Source organism: Haplochromis burtoni, unplaced genomic scaffold, assembly GCF_018398535.1.
Source record: "Haplochromis burtoni strain Fernald_Lab_line unplaced genomic scaffold, NCSU_Asbu1 Contig_32, whole genome shotgun sequence".
Classification (NCBI taxonomy): Eukaryota; Metazoa; Chordata; class Actinopteri; order Cichliformes; family Cichlidae; genus Haplochromis; species Haplochromis burtoni.
Genome location: NW_024582393.1, coordinates 1,920,104 through 1,939,638, shown reverse-complemented (window position 1 = coordinate 1,939,638; position 19,535 = coordinate 1,920,104). Strand labels below are relative to the sequence as shown.

Genomic DNA, 19,535 nt, shown 5'->3' with positions numbered 1-19,535 from the left:
TTCACTGACTTTGAGCATGCTGAAAGTCTGTGCTGCAAAGATAAGCTCATTTTAAAAACTATTGGATGTAAGAGGGCTTAAAGGAAAACCTTACCTGAAAAGCATTGCTGGCAAAGCCCAAGCCCAGCTGTCTGCACACTACCATGGCCTCCATAGTCCCCCAGCTGTCACTGCACACCGTGCCCCACACCAAAGAGCCATTTCTCTCCCCCAGGACCTCCACACGGCCCTCATATGGGTTACGGCCGCCACTTAACCGAAGCTGAGGGAAGGGATATATACATTTAGGCATCTCCTGAACTGTTACACACACACAGTTTTTTGTTCTATATGGTAGACAGAGTTTACTCACTCTATTGTGGAAGCCCATGGCAGGAACATTACATTTGACTGCTGCATCTTCCTCATGGCTGCAGCCCAAAGAGTTAGGGTTGAAGTAGCACTCGGTCAGAGACTTTTCGAAACCGGAGCACTCCACCTCGTTCATGTGGACCGGTCCAATGCCTACAGGTACACATTAGGCACATTAACAAAGAGTACTGCTGTCATAAACTCCCTGCTGAGGTATTCATATTGTGTACATTATAGAGGAGAAAAGCTAGTTTCAGATTACTGGACAAAAGACGTGATCAATTTGGGTCACACAATGGTTTTTACAACCCTGTTTCCAAAAACGTTTGGATGAATTTACTGAAAATAGTAGATTATTGGATTTTGATCGTATTTTGAAAAATATAATTTTGTATTGAAAAGGATTCCAGGAAAATATTTAGTTTTTGTTGTACCTGTCCCAACCTTTTAGTGACATGCTGTGCAATGTAAAACAAAACAGACAAAGAAACAAAACAACTCTTGGGAAATCACGACTAATGATGTTAATTAGCAACATGACTAAAATAAGTCCCCGGTCTGTGAAAGACCGCAGGACTTAGTATCATTAAAAAGCACTCTGGGGAGATGTCTGTTTGTATGGGGCAAGGCCAAAAACCAATATTAAGTGTCTGTGTTCTTTGGACCGTTAACATTAAAAACAGACCCAGTTTTATAGTGGGAATTTGGAATTTCCGAAAGACAATGTGAGCAAATCCAGTGTTTAGATGGCACTTCAAATGCAAGTTTAAATTCTACCAGGCAAGGAAAGAACTTGAAAAAGATTCAGAATCGCATTTGCTTTGTCTGAGTCCAAGCTCATTTAAAATGGACTGAGATCAAGTGGAAAACTGTCCTGTGGGCAAACTAAAAACAACTGAAAAAGGAAAGGCCACCATCTGTAATGGTCTTGTGACACCTTACTGCACTTACTGTGAAGGCTCCATTAATGCTAAACAACACTTAAAGATTATGGAGCAATGTTTGCTGACATTCGCATCTTTTTCAGAGAAGTTCTTCAATATTTTAGCAAGACAATGAAGATGTATTATTACATGTCCCAACAGAAAGAGTCCAGGTGCTAAATTTCAGTTTAGACATGTAACCTGATGGAAACGATAAAGGAGGCCTGAACTTGTTCAAACCTGTGATGCAACACAGCGATAAACATGCCTCTATTCTGTTTTTTTTAATTTACATTTTGCTGTTAATTTAAAATAATAATTTTTTTTAATAAAGCAATAAAATTCTCAAGTGAAACAGTTGACATGTTTTCTTTGCACTTCTTCAGTTTAAATCTATGGTTCAAATTGCATTCTGCTTTAAACGGCATCATAACTTTTTGGGAACTAGAGCCGCAGGAAACACAAGCTTTTACTGCCAACTACTACAGACTAAAACAGCAGCTGTCTTACCTACCAGAGTGTTTTGTCTGTCCAAAGATATGTACTTAGATACTGCAAAGGAAACAAGCAGTCGCCTATGTCAAATGAAAATGAGACACGTAAGGCCTGTAAAAAATACAAATTCTCTCTCCATGTGGCACAGTTTCCACAATAACATGTGAGTGCTAACTTTATGCTGCTACTCTTCCCGTGAGATTGAGCAGGAATGTGATATAAGCTTGCAAAATAGTGACGGGGCGCCAATAGAGAGGTATAATTTAGTGGAACAGCAGGAACACAGTGCCATTGTAACCATGCAGCCAATATTAAGGTTTGACAAATGACTATAATCCGTGAAATCTATTTTATAATAGCATGCATTTAAAAAATTACAAAATAGGATACATTTAGAAATTATTAAGCCCATCAATGCATAACACAAAACTGCTACACAAAGAGCGAAATCCTCTACCAGCTGAAAAAAGTAAATATGACATCCAGAAATTCTTCTTTTCATCCACTTCCCTCAATAGAGTAGAACAAATCCGGAAATCTACCAACATGCTTGTTTAGTCCACTTTGTTGACTTCTGAAAACAAACACAACAAGGTATTTCAAGAGTGTGTGGTGCCATCTTTGGATCCAGTGGTCAGCTCATAAAAAAACGAAAGAAAAAACACGATCCCTCACATAACCTCGTATTTTCTCCAACAAAGAATTCCTTTTCTGTAACCCATAAAAGCTGTTCTCTGTACTGGAACATTTTGTGCACGTTTCTGTTTTGCTATGAGAATCAGGCAGAGAAAAAGGCAACTGTTCCAGTGAACATGTGATTCTCATAAGGCTGTGGTATATTTCATTTCACAGAATCAGGTCTTGGGTCAATGTATAAACATGAATGTGCTGCTCTATACATTCCCTAATGCCTTGATGTGCTGACTTAAGGTCTAGACTGACTGAGGTGAGAAAAAAAACAGACTGATCAGATTTAAGGTGGAAGGTCTCCAGTCCCGAGTCCCACACCTTTCATTTTCACAGCTGGGAATGAGGTCTGGTCAGGCTGCATTTGGGCTCTTGCTGAGTAATACCATTTAAAAAAGAAAAGAAAAGTATTCTATACCTACAACTGTAGTTGTGTACCACTATATGCATCAATAATATGCTAGTGACAGATCTGTGAGTACCTTGTCCCATTCGGGCGCCAGTCAGGGCCTCTTTGGCACTGCCGAACCCCAGCTCTCGACACACCACGGTGGCAGTGCGAATGTTCCAGTTGTCGTCGCACACTGTTCCCCACTCTCCATTCTTCAGGACTTCCACTCGCCCCTCACCTATCATGGCACCACCTCTTAGACGTACTAGGGGTTGCTATGGAAACAGTACAATAAAAAAGCTAAAATTAGTGGATATCTTACAGAGAATGACCTTAAGGATTATAATTGTTATTACATTTTGGAAGAAAACTAAAACAGTTTAATGGACGATTGGATGAATTCATTTATTTATTTTTTTAGCTTGAAAACACTAAGAGTGAGCCTGAAAAGTTTACAAAACTAGACCTTCTTAATGATCTCAGCATCCAGTGAAGCAACACGATGGTTGATTGGCTATTAATACCCAGTAAATGTTGTAATCCATTACTGGACTTCTATGTGAATACTGAACTATGTAGACAAACAAGAAATGTTTGTGCGTCTTATAATGCAGTGTAAACATGCAGCAGTATGCTCTATTTGTAAAGCAAACAGACTCTAAATTGAGCTTTCATGTCTCTCTTTTAAGATAAGTGAGTAACTGTGGCTAATCTAGAAGAAATACAAACATTTGCATTATGACAAATTTCAACTACAGACAGAGACATGTGACAACATAAACAAAACCTAAGTAAAGTTTATGATTTTTGTCCTGCAAGGAAGTCTTCCAGAAGCGATTAACCTTCAAAAAATATGAAGCTGATGTGATTAAAGGTTAGGCTTTCAAACCTAAGAACACTGTACCATCTGCAAAGCATGGTGGTGGTAGCCTCATCCTCTGGGAATGTATTAGACTACCTCCAACAACAGCTAGATGGCTAAAAAAGTGGGCGCTCCAACAGGACAATGAGCCCAAACACACATCAAAACTCGTTTTGGATTGGACAAAACAAGCTAACATTAATAGCCGTAAATTACCAAGACATTCATGTCCATAACGAGCTGTAGTTATGGTGTAGTTATTTAATTATGTATGGTAGTTATGTAGTGACGTGTATATAAGAAATACTCCATGTACTACTACTTAGTCTAAGAAAACCAACTAAACACACCCTTTTTTATGCCACATGATGTCCCACAGACAAATCTTTTCTCTTTGTAGAGTTTATAATAGACAGTGTCATGAACGTAGATCAGTATGAAGATGTCTTTCCTTTTACAATCCAACCAAGGCCAATTTTTGTACCTTGTTAAAAAAGCAAGTAATGTAATATGCACCATACACACATCAAGAATGAATGTTGACTTTTGAAACTAAGACTTTGTATAGTGTGTTTAATCTGACTAACCTCCACCCTGTAGGCTTTTCTGAAGCCGATGCTGACGCTAGGAGCAAAGACCCGTCCAGGCACACAGCTGACCACTACAGGCATGCCCTTTCCACAGGTGCTGTTGCCTTTCTTCTCTATCTCTCGGCCCAGTTTACAATCAGAAAGGTCAGCCTCGTTGCCTGTGCAGTTGATAGAGAAGCCCCAGTAGTTCTTCTTTCGACGGCTGGCCAGCAATCTGAGAAAGAATCATAAAGTAAAACAAACGATTACAACATATAATGTCAAATTTTGGGTAATTTTGCATGATTTACGAACCGTCTTAGAAAACACTTCATATTTATTCCTCTCTTTGGTTGAAGAATGACACATGCCAACATTTTTCCAACCACTGGTATTAGTTGATGCCAAAAGTAACAGATTTGTAACTTTCCAGGGAAAGGAACGTCATTATTGTTATGGTCCTGGGTCTTGGACTCAGCTTTTGAGGTTGCTCTGGACTCTTTGATTGTTGTATTCTTTTAGTGCATCTGACTTTGTTGTTTATAGTTCTTAATTTACGGTTTGTTGTTTGTTCTCCTACATGTCCAGCCGTCACTGTCTCATCTCTGTGCCCTGTCCTCTTTTCCCCAGTATTTGTTTACCTCCAATTTCCAGTCATGTTCCCATGTTTTTCTCTGTGTTTCATCCTTGGTCTTCCCAGTCCGTCATATCTCCTTAATATCCGTTCCAGTGTCAAGTTCACGTGTCTTAGTCTGAGTCTGTGTGCGAGTGTTACTTGCTGCTTTGCTTTGATAATCTCTTGTCTCGTGTGTTTGATGTTTGGTTCAGCTTCTCCTGTCTCGTTAGTTTTGCTTTTGTTGAGCTGTGTTCCCATTTGTCTCCACTCCTGTAATCACCCTCCCGTGTATTTGCTGTCTGCATCGCCCTCTGCTCGTTGTCGTGTTCTCCCTTATTGTGGGTGTTACTTTTGTCTGTTTGTTAGTTTAGCTTCTGTTCAGTTTGTAGTTAGTCTGCTTGTTTGTTCCACGTTCCGGTGTCGTTCTGCTTTTGTTTTTCAGTTCAAACCTCTGTTTGCCAAGTCCTTCATTACAGGTCCACTCCCTGCCTTTAGTAGACCCCAGACTATGGGATAATTATAGTCAATATTTATATTTATATTCACTACTATTGCTGTGTTCTGTCATACTGCTTAAAAGCTTAAAGTTGGATTGGGAGAACTATATAGTCACACATCACTTCTTTCATATTAAAAGACAAATAAAAGATTTCACCATTCTTTCTTACACATTACTAAAATTATAAGCAGCTTTTTTGGGGAATGGACATTTTTATTTTTTAGTGAGAGGAATTCAGCAGTCTTCTCCTTTTTGCTGTGAAGCACAATGGGAGTATTGTGAAAATACCTTAACATTCCTATGACCCCAAACTTGAATGGAGGTAATCAACTAGGGGTCACTGAAGAAGCCAACAAGAGTGGACCCTGAAGCAGCATACCATGTAGTGAAACCAGCAGGAGCTTTATTTACAACCTTTTAGTCCTTAAACCTTGTTTAGAAGTTTAAATTTAAATTCAAGTTGGTATGAACATGAGGGCAATACACAGTCTTTTAAAGTGATGCCAAATTTAGATTGAGAGAGTGAATCATGTGAAACCACAGCAGAATCACATGTTTTACAACCACATCAGCTTTATGATCTCAAGTAATAAACAAAGTTAAACGCTGGTTTCATTTTCCATATATTTCCTTTGGTTGAAATGCATTACTATCAAATTAAATGATCATGATTTTCTTTGAATGAACGCCACCTTCTTTGCTTTGATCTTACCAGATCATTGATATCCTTACCCAGAAACATCAATGAGAAAATCCAGTTGCAGACCTGCTCGGCAGTACTTGTAAATATATTCTTGTGTCTTTCAGGTCTCGATTTCACTGATTTTTTGGCTTTAGATGCCAGCTCACAGACTGGGAGAGAGATTTGCTCTTGTGATTGCTTTCTCATGTGCAGCAGCTACAAAACATCTGTATTCCGTTGTGTCAGACTGCATGTTGCCTGTGACACTTGAAAAGCTTTGTGATAAAACCACTGAGGCGAAAAAGATAGAGCCAGAAGAGCCACTGTTTCATAATGTACTGCACTCATCCTGCATATGCCAAAGCTTCCTCTGGTGGTGTTTGGCTTCTTGTCAGGAATCTACAGGCCCGAGTGTGTTTACTCTGGTAGAAAATGGATGAAGGCGTGAGTGATCAGTAAACAAACCTGGTTATTATGTAACGTTTCATAACATCAGGCTAAACATTCTTAAGTAAACTAGGCAGTAATAAAGTTTTATGTTTCCTGCCAGAAAATATGATATAGTTTATAAATGGATTGTTTAGCCTATAAGAATGTCTGGTTTGATGTTTTACACCAGTGTGAAATTTAAAGGATTCATATGTAGAGCTGCAATAACCTGCGCTGTATTTAGCCAGACTAAATGTTAAATGTTTAACTCAAGTGAAGTTTTTTCATTACATCTAGTTGAAATTGTTTAAACCCTAATGCTGACCCCAGCAACATTACTCACTTGTAGGGTCTGGTATTGAAGCGTTTCTCCCCAGGGAAGCCCTGCATGCCACAGATGACCCTGCTATTCATCTGGTTCCAATCCTCATTGCAGATCTGCCTCCACTTGCCTCCGTCTTTTACCTCCAGAAATCCCTCAGTAATGGGAATCCTTTTTCTGTGAGAATATGTGGCCCTGATTCTCACCTCTTCCACCTGTACCGTCAAGCCCTGACAAACAGAAAAGAGATAATGTTTCATGCTCTCCTGTATATAACACATGTAAAAACACAGAGTATTATACTTTTAGTCCAATGGAAAAAAATGACCTCTGACTACAGTATGACTTTTTATTCAATTGAATATTGCAAGTTTTCCAGAATTTCTAATAAATTTGCAACAGATGGCTGTGGTCTATTGTAGATGGATAGGGGTGGGCAATTACTTTTCCCAATAGGCCACAAAAAACAAACAAAAAACAAAACAAAACAAGAAAGAGTAGATGTAACAATTAGGCTCTAATTGTGGCCCCTTGGGAACATTAATTGCCCAGACTTGGATTCGCACATATTGGCAAGCTTAGCTTATATTTTCTATTTATTATATAAAGTTCCCATCAACTTGAGTAATGATATTTTTGCATAAGCCTCTTCACCACCGCACCATCAAGAGTGAATTCTGTTTCACTGACACACAGACAATGAGGAGAAAAACTAGTGTCTCTGCAAATGCACCATAATGTTAAGGTCTAAGTTAAACTCAGACCAACAGATGGCTTTAACTCTGTCTGCTTATGGGTCTAGAAGTGGAGTCAAGTCCCCCCTTGACATGAGAAATGCATCAGGTATTAGCAGTTATTCAAAACATCACAAGGCTCTGAGATCACTGTCTGTCAACAGACTTGTGTGAGGCACACACTTCAATTCATAGTTTTGTCAAAACTGGCAAACAGTGTTTGGATTTCCTCAGAAAAAGCGCTGAAAGGGAATAGTTCATACGTGACAAGCTGCTGGGTCTTTTATCAATGTCACTATTCTCTGTCAGGAGCAAAGATGAAACAGGCAGAGCACAAAGGGATACATACAAGTCTTTTCCCTTTGGCCAAATCTGGAAGGAATGTAGGTCACATGTATTTTTAAAAGACCTCACATCTCATATCTCATAAGATATGAACATACTTGCGTGCGATACAAAGCAAGTATGACTGCAGAAGTATCAGAAAATGGGAAGCAGTGAAACAAAAAGTTTAAAATCCATGCAATCCATGACATTTTGTAAAATTCAATTTTAAGCAAGTTAAGGCTAAAGACAGAAGATAGGGCGAGCAAAAAGTGAGGTTGGAAAATGTGCAGAATAGCCCAAAGCTATCTACTGAGGGCTGTAAATGCCAGTCAGAGCGAAGGCCACCGGTGCTCACAATTAGCATCATGTGTGCCGATACAGCAAAGAATGGTACCCTTTGACCTAAGGGCTTTAGCAGCTACCTAATAACTCTGCCTTCCTTCATTTCTCTCCATGAGCCAAGTGCTGCCGTTTGTTCCTGACTGAGTGCGAAGTTGCACCGAGGGTGCCAAAAAGAGCCAAAACTCTGAGCTGCTCTGTGGTATGCTGAACTCAGTCATTTTATAACAGCCAGTTTCTTCAACATTGAAAAACCCCAACATTCAGGCATGTCTCCCAGAATATCAAATGTTTGCCCACAGGGTGGTTTCCTGAGATGGCGTCAGCCTCAGGGAATGTTCAAGGCTTCAGGGTCTTGCAGGGAAGGAGGAGCCTCCACTAACACTGCTTCAGCAGTGACCCTGGTCCTCCCTCTGACCGCAGTGGTTAGAGTGGGTAAAAACCACTCTTTCATGAGAAGATTCCTGCTGGCCATAGCATGACAGAGTGTTTTCCGTGTCTAGCAGGGGAAGGTGAGGAGACATGACTATGATCACGCAGCTGTCTCTCTCCAATCAAAATGTAATCATAGGATTTTAGATTGTTTTTTTTTAATTCATAATAAACAAAGAAAATAAAAGAACGTGCCACAACAAAAACAAAAAAGACCAAGTTCAATAAATAAATAGCCAAATAAATAAATAGTAAGAAAAATCACTCAGATATGATGTTATTAAGACACATCTGACCATTGTTGCATTTGGCTCGAAGGCAGGAAACTGGCCTTCTGAAAGTGTGAGCTGAAGAGAAAAGGACAGATATGCACAGCTGGGATCAGCCTGGGCGTCCCCCTAACTTAGCATAATCCTGTTTGGCCTAGGCCCAACTCGATACACTGGCCACATTTGAGCACTTTTTCAAAGAGAGTCAGAAATAAATAAATAAATAAATTTCAGCACCTGTGTTGGAATCAGACAAACTATTATGAGTTACACAGCTACAAAAATGCATTATCCCATTACAACAGAAGAAAATACAGAATCACTAAAATATACAGAGGGAAATACTTTAATAAGTGAGAAGATCAATACCACTGGTGTGGTAAATATGAGGATGTTGCCAGCAGTCAGTTCAAAGCCTACAGCCAGTTTTGGATCTGTTTAAGAGCATGGTTTGTATCTAACTAAGAACACGATGTGCTTCAGAGACTGGCAATTTTTTTTAAAGAACTGTAGATGATTTTGTTTATTTCCATTAGCTGTCTCAAACTTTTCACTTTTGAGTAAACTTTATGTAATTCTTTCCAGAAAGTCAAAGAAAAACAGGAAACAACAACAACAAAGAAAAGAAATAAGTATATTTCCTAAAGTGTCAACATATTCCTGAAGAGATCAGTAGGATTTATATTTTGATTTTATCTGAATCAGTGTGACGTGACAAACAGACCAGTCCAAATAGGTACTGGGTGAAAGCTTTTCCTCCTACCGATTACATTGAGGTTAATACGAGCATTTCTACAAGGTTACCTCATCTCATTTCCCAACTTCCTGTAATGATTTACTCATTCTACAGCTTTTTTAAAAATCCAAAAATAATCATTCATATAGGGGTTTTTTGGCTTGTAAGTAACAACTGAAAAAAGTGAACATCCTTCCTTCAGATCTATTTGGTGCTAGTCTGTGAAGTGAGCTCTGTCCATTACTGAACTATTTCCAGCTGGGGAGCAGACTGTTTTCTGACTGGGTCCCCTCTCAGAATGTAAATGTGTGGACATGAGCCTGTGGTCTAGCCGGTGACTAATGCTTCCACTACTGTGCACTTCTTTCACTTCAATCAGCTTTCCAGATCCTGCTGCACGTTCATCTACACGTGCCCAACTCATCCCCCGCCTGCCCCGCCCAACGGTACACAGCAAGTATGAATGCTAATCAGCCAAAGTTTAGCTGAAAAAGCAAAGGAACAGTACGGCTCTTTGAAACGACTTTTACATCTGCCCCACCTAACTTTCTGCCTCATTGGCCCCCCTTCTGTCTGACTGACTATAGCGAGTGTGTGTGTGTGGGGAAAGAAAGAGAGTGAGTTTCAGTGGTCACTGCATCTGGAATACCTATTAGAGTACACTTCTCCCACTGCGATAGGAAAAAAGAACACCCCCCCCTCCCCCAAATCTCAGAACCAACACACATGTTTACAGGTGTCTGTGCTGAATATAAAATATAGGAAATGAAACACAAGCATTTGATTGACTGTGGAACTATACTAATAAACTCCAGTCAAAGTGCTTTAATATAATAAAAAAACATTCAGTAGAAAACATATTTACTTGCTATCTTTGACAGAGTCAAATCAGAAGAGCCAATTCACTCTGTGTTTTCTCTTAACGAATCTACAGCTGGCAAGTTTATCTTAGAATAAACACGCTTTCACGAATGTTTCACAGCTTGTTTCAGAACGATCTCATTTGTGTAAACTTTACAAAACAGACACTTAGATTGTGTTACATTCAAACGAGAGGCTCACATGAGTCAGCGAAATGTGCACGTGAAGTTCAAGAATAAATAATAAAAATCAGAACTTGGGAGCTGTGCAACCCAGAACTGAAATGAGGCTCCAGCTGCTGAACATGTGTTAAATGTCTTGCACAGTTCTATCTGCAAGAGAGAGACTGACTTCAGCCTTCTGACAGGCATCGACCTTTTCTCCCGTTGATCACTCATCTCCTCAAAAGCCTCTGCTATACATCATCCCGAATAGGCTTATCCTACTTTGGCTCGGGTTTCCTTCTTTTTGTCCTACAGCAGACTGTGTGAATAACTGAAATTCTCATGAGCCAGCCCCATCTCATCTGATGGAGTAAAGTGCAACCTCTACCCTTGTTACTTGTATAAAAGATCGGAAGGTTTTTAAGTGCCGCATTCTGTGATTAGAAAGGCTGGGTTTTGATTCTTGATGAAAGTGTTTGTTTGAAGTAAACATGATGAATAGTCTATTGGTCAACTACAGCTGCTCCTACAGCTACTCCTTCTTTTCAGGAAGTTAGAAGTTAATCTCTGCCCGCTGGACCATAGAGTAGAATCTGTTTATAATCATGTTCCGCAAGCAGTGGTGTGCGATTTCTTTATGTGAAAACTACTTAGAAAGAGATACATATAAAACCAAATCCATCTTACGTACATTTTCATTGGATTTTCCTTTTCGGCAGTGAAAGTCTGCATGATTATGTACCAAGTACACAGTAGTGCCAACTTCTTGGAAAACACAAAGTAAAGAACATCCTGCAATGACTCCTATGAATCCTTACCATGAACCAGGGGCATAATTTCCAGGGGGGTTAGGGGGGTTATGACTCCCCCAATAATTAAACCCAACCAATATAACCCCTCCAATAAAATTATAAATTATCTTGCATAAATAGGCTGTTGATTTTCTTTACTCATTTCAGTTATTACCAGCAAAATAGTTGCATGTTTAATCATCTGGGAATTTACCCAGATTTATTTATTTAGACAGACATCTTGACCCCCCCAATGTTCAGCACAAAGTTATGCCAATGTCATGAACCTATAAATGTCTTCGTATGAGACATCACGATCTGTACTGTCCCATTCCCACATAAAAACCTGAACCTGGCAAAGCTTGTGTAATTATCACTACTAACTACAGATTAAACAAAGTCTTCTGACTGTAACCACTGTACTGTTAGAAAGATCTGTTCTGCAGGATGTTCCATCCGTGTGTGAAACAAACACATGCTAGTAGTAAACTGGCTGTGTTGGGTTAGACAGACAAAAGCAAAAGTATCCATCATGCACAATAAAACAGTTATTGTGTGTGTGTGTGTGTGTGTGTGCATTATATGCTGCATGCTAAAATAATTAATATTATAATGATTCAGTCACAGTGGAATGTTTGTTGTGTTATTGTTTCAGGAGCATTACATAACCAGCTGAGAATGGTTGCACTGGCAGACTGCAGCAAAGTGGTCCCGGCTTCCACAAATCAGAGCTTGGGAATATTTGAGGTTAACTGAGTTTGGACTGTCAAGCTGTTTTTCAGCAAAGTTACTTGATATTTTGTAAATGCTACTTTTAGGATTTTATGTTTTTGACTGACACTGCAAAAATACTAACTGGGCAACCCATGCCAGCAGCAGGACGCATACTATTATTTGTAGTCAAAGCAGGACTTGATAGAGAGAGAGACATTTTTGATAAAGTGTAACGCAATCTCAGGATTTTTTCCTCACAAAGACAATATTATTAATGTCTGTGGCAAATTTGTGCACTGTAGAGATGCACTATTTAATTTTATAAATCAAGACATTGCTTGCAGTGCTAGTGATGTAGTGATGCTAGTGATTCACGCTCACTTAAATTATTTAAAAATCAGCAGGCACGGCACCAAAACAGTGTTTATAAAAGGAGATGTACTGTCCTAGGAAACTCTTCACATTTCAGACGAGTGTTCGTCATTTTGAAGGAAATATTCTTCATAGCATCCACATAGTTATAAAGAACACCGTGCTTCATTGGCCCTTACTTAGAATTTCCACACTGAACACAGAATGTCAATTCATGCTGTGAATAAACAGATTTCAGGAACAGTGCTGCTCTTTGCTGGTGTCAGTTCAAGTATAGTTCAGAGGTGTAGCTACACCTTTTTCCCATTCCTCTCTCCTGTGACTTAAAAGGCTTCAGCCAAACCAAGGAAACACTTAGAGGGTGGGGGACTGAACTAAAGAAACACCCCAGAGGCCCTAAATACACAAGACACACAATAAACAAGATGTTGTGCTTATATATAAAACTTATATAAATAAGAGTATTGTTACTGTTGTAAGGTTCAACAGTCCATAATTAAACATTTCAGTTTCCCCTTTCTTCTTCTACTTTCAGCCCTCTTACATGACTGGACTAGACATTAACAAAACAAAGAAGGACTTAAGATGCTATCCTCGGGCGTGTTATCGCAACTAAATCCGGTGAAAAATCCAGTCCCTGTTCTGGCTGCTGTACAGAGTCCTGTAACGCAGCCAAGTCTACCACCCCACACGTAGTGTGAGCAAACAAAGAAACTGTACTCCGTCCAATTGCAAAGAACGTAAAGCACTAATTAAAGACTGCCAAATAAAACTCATCTCTATCAGTGTGGTCTTAAATAGGGAAACCTCATTATTAAAAGGAAGTTGCTTTCAGACAAGCTGAAGGAATGCTTTCCTCTAATAATCTCCCTCCCTTTCTCCTGTCACATGCACAAGCCCACACTGACTTTCCATCCAGTACTGAGGCATTTTCAGCAGCCAGGCTGGAAGGACTTCTTGGCGTCTGAGTCATCTTTGCAATCTCAGTGTGCAGAGTGGGGGTCTGGTGTGGGCAGTAATAGACTAATAGTGTCCTGACAAAGTCATTAGTATAACATGGAACAGACAGCTAAATATTTTAGCTTACTCATGGATCATTTCAGTTGCATGATGCCATAGCAGACGTGACTTCTTGCACAGAAGGGCTTACCTCAGTGTATCCTTTTAATCCAAACTCTTCAAATGAGGCATTTGGAAGTTGGTGTTTGCTTAGCATAATCAAAGTATAACACAGTGTTTGAAACATGGGGATTTACCTGTTACTATTTTAAAATTCAAATGAAAAACGTATATATTTGTTCTTAGATTGTAATTAGTTGTTACTAATCATTTAAAAAAACAATGCTACACCAATAAGTAAGCGTCGTATATTCTTTAGCTTCTTAAACCTTTTTAATATTATGTTACACCTTCTTTCAACAGTTCAGCTGCTTTAAAAAAAGAAACTTGGAGCCATTTGAAGCAATAAATTATGATAAGGTTTTCTTTCATCCCAAGCCTAACCTGATGTAACCTGAGCTGATGCAGAACATCATTTCAGGTTTCATGTCTGTGCTTTAACCATGTGTGCATTCTACCAAAGTGTTAGTGATACTGCAATCAAGTTACACTAGCCTTTTTTAACATTTGTGAAAGATTTTATGCAAATATGCACATATTAATTGTACTGCAATTGTACCATATGCATGTATTTTGATTGTCAATATGTTGGTCCTACCTCCTGGCTGTTGGCCTGGTTCCGAATGAACTTGAATCCTGGAATGCGCTTCGAACTGCACACCACGCCGACATCTTCTGAATGTTTGCAGTCGGATACTCCGAAGCCATTGGACTCACAATGAGCCAGACTCTTTTCGCTACCTGTGCAGTGCACGTTGTCTAGCCAGATACGACCTGGAACAAACAGAAACAGAAACACACGAATGGATGTGTGTTCAGATGTTGATTCACTTTGCCCACGATGGCTTTTCTTGGATGGTAGGGATGACGGTGCTTTTGAAGGAATTTTATTTATTTTTTATAAAAAACAAGTATTCAGCTTATCACAGGCCAACATTATCTTGTGACAGGCTGATGTGAAAATCTTTAACAGATCAGAACACAGAGAAAGATGCTTGGCGGTATTTAGAAATGGTGTCATCACATAATTAGTCCAAAAGAGCAGTTCCAACTAAATTGTCAACAATACTGTCAGCCATGTCTGCAGCACATATAAGAGTATCGCAGTTAAGCAGACAATGGTGCACAGTCAAGATCATTTTTTTAAGTACATTTATAAAAAATATTAAACAATAACACTATATTTTCCCTTTAACATACATACTATATGTGTATACTGCAGCAAGTACAAAAGATTATCTGCCATTCGTCTTGGCTTTCATATTTTGTTCACCTAATCATTAACTGTTTTTCCAACCAATTAATATACAAACAATCAATCATAACATAATCATTATTTGTTTTAGAATATGTTGTTATACTCTGACTGTTTGCAACTATTATGTCTGCTTCATCCTGAGTCACAATTTCTCCTAACCCTGAGTTTTCACTAGCTTTCCCTCACATGGGTCAACCTCATTTAAAAAAAATGCAAATGAAAGAATGTCTTAAATGTTATACCCTGACAGGCGTTGTAAATCATGCCCTATTGGCTTCTGTTCTAGCATGTCCACTGAAGTCTAGCTGTAGACACAGTAAACCTGCTCACGTGGAGATGTGTTTGGTCTCTGACATAACCTGGTGCATTTTTTCAGCCAAAAACCTGCCTAATAAATGTTGTCATGGCTGAAGGGAATCATCTGTTGTCCAGCTGGCTGTTCTGAATCAGCCGTGAGGGAAACCACCAACTCATTATTCTGGCAGTCTCAACATGTTGCAAGGGAACATCCTGATCATACCAAGAAAGTGACTGGATATAATGGTCACGTAGCTTCCTCCTGGCAGAGAAGTGATTACCCCTGGATCATCGTTATAATAAGAGCCAAGCACTCTGGTTCTGGAATACAGCAGAGGGAGAACCCGCTCAGTCTCAGCACACCTTTATCTAAGCAAATACTCAGCATTGCCAGCTGTTCTAAGCCTAGACTGCATTGGTAGGAACATCATTTGCAGGCCTTATGGGGATTTAACAAGCACTGAAAAAAACAGAGAGGACAGTCTACATGGGGCTATAAATGTATAAATTAAGCCTTTATTAGCACTTTATGTCAATATCATAGCCAAAGAGCTCAAAACAAACCTAAAGGGATTTGCATAACATGGATTAAATGGATTTTGTAGAAAATTTAAATCATAGCCAAAACCTTTGTAACATTTGCACGCTGTCTTTTTCCCCCTTTTTGGGGGGGCGGGGGGAGGAGGGGGGCACACTGGGATTGCAAACAGCATTTGTGCAACAGCAGCTGGGGATATGATTTGCCTCCTTGCAGGAAAAACGCTCATCCAAGTAGGATGTCCTTATAACTGTTCTGCTGTTATGTCTTCAATTGGAAACATTTGGTTGCTTTCAACAGCACATTAGTCATCACGATGGGAAATTTGAAATCCTCTTGATCACTTTTATAGCCATCTGTCTCCACCAAAAACAAAAACCAAAAACAGATAAAGCTAGTTTCCATATAAACACATGTGAGAACACGTCTTTTTAAAGTGATTCCACTGCAAATTTGACATCCACTCAGGAAAACAGGGACCCCCTTCTCTTTTTGACCAACACAAAGATCATTTTATTTCAGATTGTGCAACTTTTTATATCAGTGCAAAATATAATTTGCAGCTTTCCTATTCATAACTGCCATTTCACTGAGTTTGTAAAACATTTGAGGGGCACACCCTTCCCAAAGCCAAGTCCCAGAGGACATCATCTTTATATAGCGAACCACTGCTAAAATGGAGCCCAAACAACTGCTTCACACAGGATGCACACACAGCTATATAGTACAAGCTATTTGTTAAATGCTTCCTATAAAACACTATAGGTATATAATAGTATATGCATAAAACTGCAAAACACTTGAATTGAAATTTCCATAATGACAGCAATGCTGTGAAAAGTTAACCTAACTGTTGAAGTGGCTCACTGAGTGAAGACATGCTTTGGCAGCTCTAAATGAACTCTTTAATAAGAGTTCTTTAATAAGAGTTCATTTAGCGCTATACATACATTCACCTCCAGCAGCTAACACATTTACAGAGCTGGGAATCTTGTTAGTATTTTTACTGCTATGGTGGAAATCATAAGATACAAAGGCTATAAAAGAGGAGATGAGATTACGTCTGTGTATGCGTCTGGTTAACGCTCCAAATCTTTCCAGTCTTTCCTTCTTCCAGTGCTCTGAACTGATTGGTGTGTCTCAGTTCTCCTCTGATGGGAAAACCAGTACCTCAGGGTATAAGCATTTAGACAAGGGGAAACCTGTCTTTCATGGAAATTATGAAACTGCATGTAGTGATAGGTTATTTCTGAGTAGATGTGGTTGAGTAGCTCAGGGATGCTCAGATTATTTCACTATAACTTGCACCTCACTTTCTGCACCAATCTGAAGTCGAACTTTGGAGGGTTTTGATTAGATGAAGTTGTAGATGGTTGTCCTGGTGACTAACACACACATCTCATTAACTTTGTGCGTTTTTTTCTTACCTTCCCCTTTTCCGTACTTGGCTGAGGGCAACCAGGACTCGGCACCCGTGAAGCCCAGCTCTCTGCATACCACTTGGGCAGCATAGATGGAGAAGTCATCATCGCACACCGTCCCCCACTCTCCATTGTAAAAGACTTCGACCCGACCCTCGTAGTGTTTCTTCTTCTCCCCGGCTAGACGTAGCTGGATCACAGGCTGGTTAGAGTCTGACTGGGCGCTGGATGGCACCAGCAAGGTGTAAAGGAGACAGCAGAAAACAGCCAGGAGCAGCATGATGCAGAATGATGAGGGAAAAGATTAATACCCTAAAGAGAGATACAAAGAGACAAAGAACTGTGACCATCGGCTGTATAACACTGCAATAAAGTGTGTTTTTGGCATTTTTTTAAGTGGCTTTTCTCAATTCCAAGGATTTAACCTGGAGAGTTATCTGAAGACAGGCTGAGGAAGACAGTCTTTTGTGGCATGTGGTAGTTCAGTTTATTTGAGAGTAAGCGGTATCTGTATAAAATGCTGAGCTTGGTTTGGCTCTCATATCAGGCTTCAAGAGAACTGACACTAGAAACTTTGCAACCACAAGTATAGTAAAAGAAATTACCACAATTTCACAGTATATTAAGCAAACGTATGGACACGACTGCCAAAAAAAGGGAAATTTGGGGAAAATCTGGGGAAAGAACATAGGTTAGGTGGCAAGAATTTCTCTCTCCATTGTCTGACAGCCTAATGGAGAGCAAATGTGGGCTCCTCCAGGGAGGGGGCTGCCCGTCTTATTTATTTGCTGATCTATGCCTGGAGGCCAAGGTAAACTCTCTGAACCTGTATTCACAAAGAAAGTTGACTCCATGTGCATCATTATTTCATGGCAAACCATGAATGTCTCAATGTTGGGACAATAAGCCCTGAGGGAGTAAAGGGAGGGATGGAGGAGAGGGAACGTTAGGACACCTTCACATCATCCTGTTCTGAATAGCAAGGGAGGAGATTTGGGAGGAGATTTGGGAGCAGGGGGGGGGGGGGATTCCTGTGTTGACGTCATGGTAACCAAACAAACTTCAGACTTGAAAAACCTCCTCTGGAGTACACAGCCTATAAATTATCAGACTGTGAAGCATATGTTTCGCGATACGGAAACATCTGGTCAATCTCCCCGTGAAATGAACATAGGTTCAGCATGAGTACAGAGACACTTTAATTTGGCTTTTCAGTATTCAGTCTTGTACTTTATTAAACCAAGGGAGTGAAAAAGCGCACTGTAATGGTTTTAAATCAGTCAGTCAGAGTCTGAGTGAATTTCTGAACAGCTGTGCGTGCACAAACTATACTCCAACCAGCACGTGTACAATTATGGTGTATTTAAAATGGTAAATGGCCTGTATTTGTATAGCGTTTTACTATACTCATGGATTTTGTATTTAATATAAAATTTAATACAAAATCCATGAGTAAAAAATACTTCTAAATAAATACTTCTACATATTGCATGTCATAGGCAACACTTCTGTAGACACACCCATATGTTACAGAAGAATCTACTCTTAACAGTTAAAACTTGTGGTCCCAGAAAGGTGGTGAATGGACATTTTTACATCATATGCTGTGTCATGCAAAGCTTAAAACGTGTAGTTGCAAAGAAACAATAGGATCAAACAATAATTAAATACTGCTTGCCCTTTAAAATAGGAATTCTCAAATCCTACATACTTTTATTGCTTTTTCAGGCAAAATCAGGGCTCTTGTGCTGTCTGTTGTTCATCTGAATTAGTCACCGATAAAGAGATATTAAGCCCTGACCAGAGTGAAGAAAGATCGACTACAAAATCGGTAGGTGTTGAAGGGTCCTTAGCACAGCTGTCTACTGTCATCACCAGAGTTAGCATGCATGATAAAAGTTTGTTACTAGCAGGACTGTAGTTCGTGTTCTGATACAGCAAACCCCAGCGCGCTTCGACACATAAATAGGGAAAAAGAAAAAACACTTGATATAAAATACATTTTCAATGAATATAAAAGAGACAGAACATGCAAATATAAATCCTGCCAGGTTTTTAAGTTTCCGAAGAGAGAACCCATTAGGCAAAACTCAGTCTGAACAAAGTGTGATATCTCAAAGTTTCACACATTCATGCACGTGCCAAACAACATCCAGTCGGACAGCAGGAGGGAGGGAGGCTGTCTCCAAAGTGAAAGGACTTACTCTGACAGACGGAGGACAGTCAGCACAGTCTTTTGAGGACGCTGAGGTTTCCAACCTGTCTTACAGGATGGCATGTGAAGCAGGGGCTCTTTGTCCCTTTAGTACTCTGCGGGCCGTTTCCTCTGCTCCCCTC

The 19,535-nt window shown here is 39.7% G+C and overlaps 1 protein-coding gene across 1 annotated transcript in view; it reads right to left on the bottom strand.

Annotated features, from left to right (window-relative positions):
• loxl2a (lysyl oxidase-like 2a) overlaps positions 1 to 19,535 on the bottom strand; it is a 25,540-nt gene extending 6,005 nt beyond the window's left edge. The window contains exons 1-8 of the mRNA XM_005918608.2: positions 19,403 to 19,535; positions 17,205 to 17,510; positions 14,283 to 14,458; positions 6,848 to 7,056; positions 4,297 to 4,513; positions 2,939 to 3,122; positions 353 to 504; positions 95 to 262 (exon numbers count right to left, since the gene is read on the bottom strand). Coding sequence (XP_005918670.1) covers positions 95 to 262; positions 353 to 504; positions 2,939 to 3,122; positions 4,297 to 4,513; positions 6,848 to 7,056; positions 14,283 to 14,458; positions 17,205 to 17,478 — 1,380 coding nt within the window. The 5' untranslated portion in view covers positions 17,479 to 17,510; positions 19,403 to 19,535. The remainder of the gene's footprint in view (positions 1 to 94; positions 263 to 352; positions 505 to 2,938; positions 3,123 to 4,296; positions 4,514 to 6,847; positions 7,057 to 14,282; positions 14,459 to 17,204; positions 17,511 to 19,402) is intronic.